The sequence below is a fragment of the Aureococcus anophagefferens genome (genome assembly GCF_000186865.1).
Source record: "Aureococcus anophagefferens unplaced genomic scaffold AURANscaffold_2203, whole genome shotgun sequence".
In the NCBI taxonomy this organism is placed as follows: Eukaryota; class Pelagophyceae; order Pelagomonadales; family Pelagomonadaceae; genus Aureococcus; species Aureococcus anophagefferens.
The window spans coordinates 1-1,040 of NW_008706700.1; the positions used below are offsets into that span (position 1 = coordinate 1).

General features: G+C 78.4%; 1 protein-coding gene across 1 annotated transcript; it reads left to right on the plus strand.

Annotated features, from left to right (window-relative positions):
* On the plus strand, positions 1 to 1,024 carry AURANDRAFT_69549 (hypothetical protein; the record flags this gene model as incomplete). Its single annotated transcript, XM_009045321.1, has 1 exon — positions 1 to 1,024. A coding segment is annotated over one exon (1,024 nt), but the record flags the coding sequence as incomplete, so codon positions are not given.
* Positions 1,025 to 1,040: the final 16 nt, after the last annotated feature.

Consider the following 1,040-nt stretch of genomic DNA (forward strand, 5'->3'; position numbering starts at 1 on the left):
GGATCGTCGCGGACGGCGCCACCGCGCCGGAAGCCCACGCGCTGCCCGCGTTCTTCGCCGAGCGCGCCGTCCGCGACGGCCCGGCGTGCGCCGCCTTCCGCCGCGGCGGCCGGCAACTCTACGCGCCGCTGGTCTTCGAGGATGGCGCCGCGGCGCTCGACGGCGCGCCCTTCTTCGCGCCGACCGGCGAAGAGCCGCTCGCGCCCGCGGCGCCATGGACCTACGGCTCGCTCGCGACGCACCTGCCGGGCCCGGGCCCCGTCGACGTCGTGCTGTACGCGCGCGCGCGCTACTCCCGCGAGGCCGACGGCCTGCGGCGCCACGAGGTCCGCCGCGAAACGAGCCGGGCCTACGCGGCCGTCTTCGGCGGCGGCGCGCCGGAGGACGCGCCGGCGGACTTGGTCGCGATCGCGGGCGCCGCGGACGCGACGCAGCGCCGGGCCATATCGCGCATCGTCGCCGGCGCGTCCCTCGTGCTCCGGGGCCCGCCGGGCACGGGCAAGTCGTCGACGCTCGCGAACGCGTGCGTCGCGCTCGCGGCGGCCGGGCGGACGGTGCTCGTCGTCGGCCAGGAGGCCGCGGCCGCGCGCGTCGTCGCGGCCAAGGTCGCGAAGCTCGTCGGCGAAGACGGCGGCGCCTTCGTCGTCGGGCCCGACGAGCTCGCGGACCGGAAGCGGAAGCCGCGGGACGGCGCCGTCGAGGCCGCGGTGCGGCGCGCGCGCGAGGCGTCGCTCCTGCCGCCGGACTCGTTCGCGCGGCGCGTCGCCGACGACCGGGGCCTCGCGGTGTCGTCGTCGCGCGTCGACGACGACTGGGGCCGCTACTGCGTCGTGCTCGAGAAGGACTCGAAGAAGGCGGAGCGGCGCTTCGTCTGCGAGCTCTGCGGCCGCGAGGCGGCGTCCGAGGGCCCCATCGTGAAGCACCTCGCGAAGCACCGGTCGGACCTGGCCAAGCGGCCGACGGCGGGGAAGAAGCTCGCGGAGTACGAGGCGCTCGACGCGCGGCGCGGCGCGCTCGACGCGGCGTCGCGCGACGCCGGA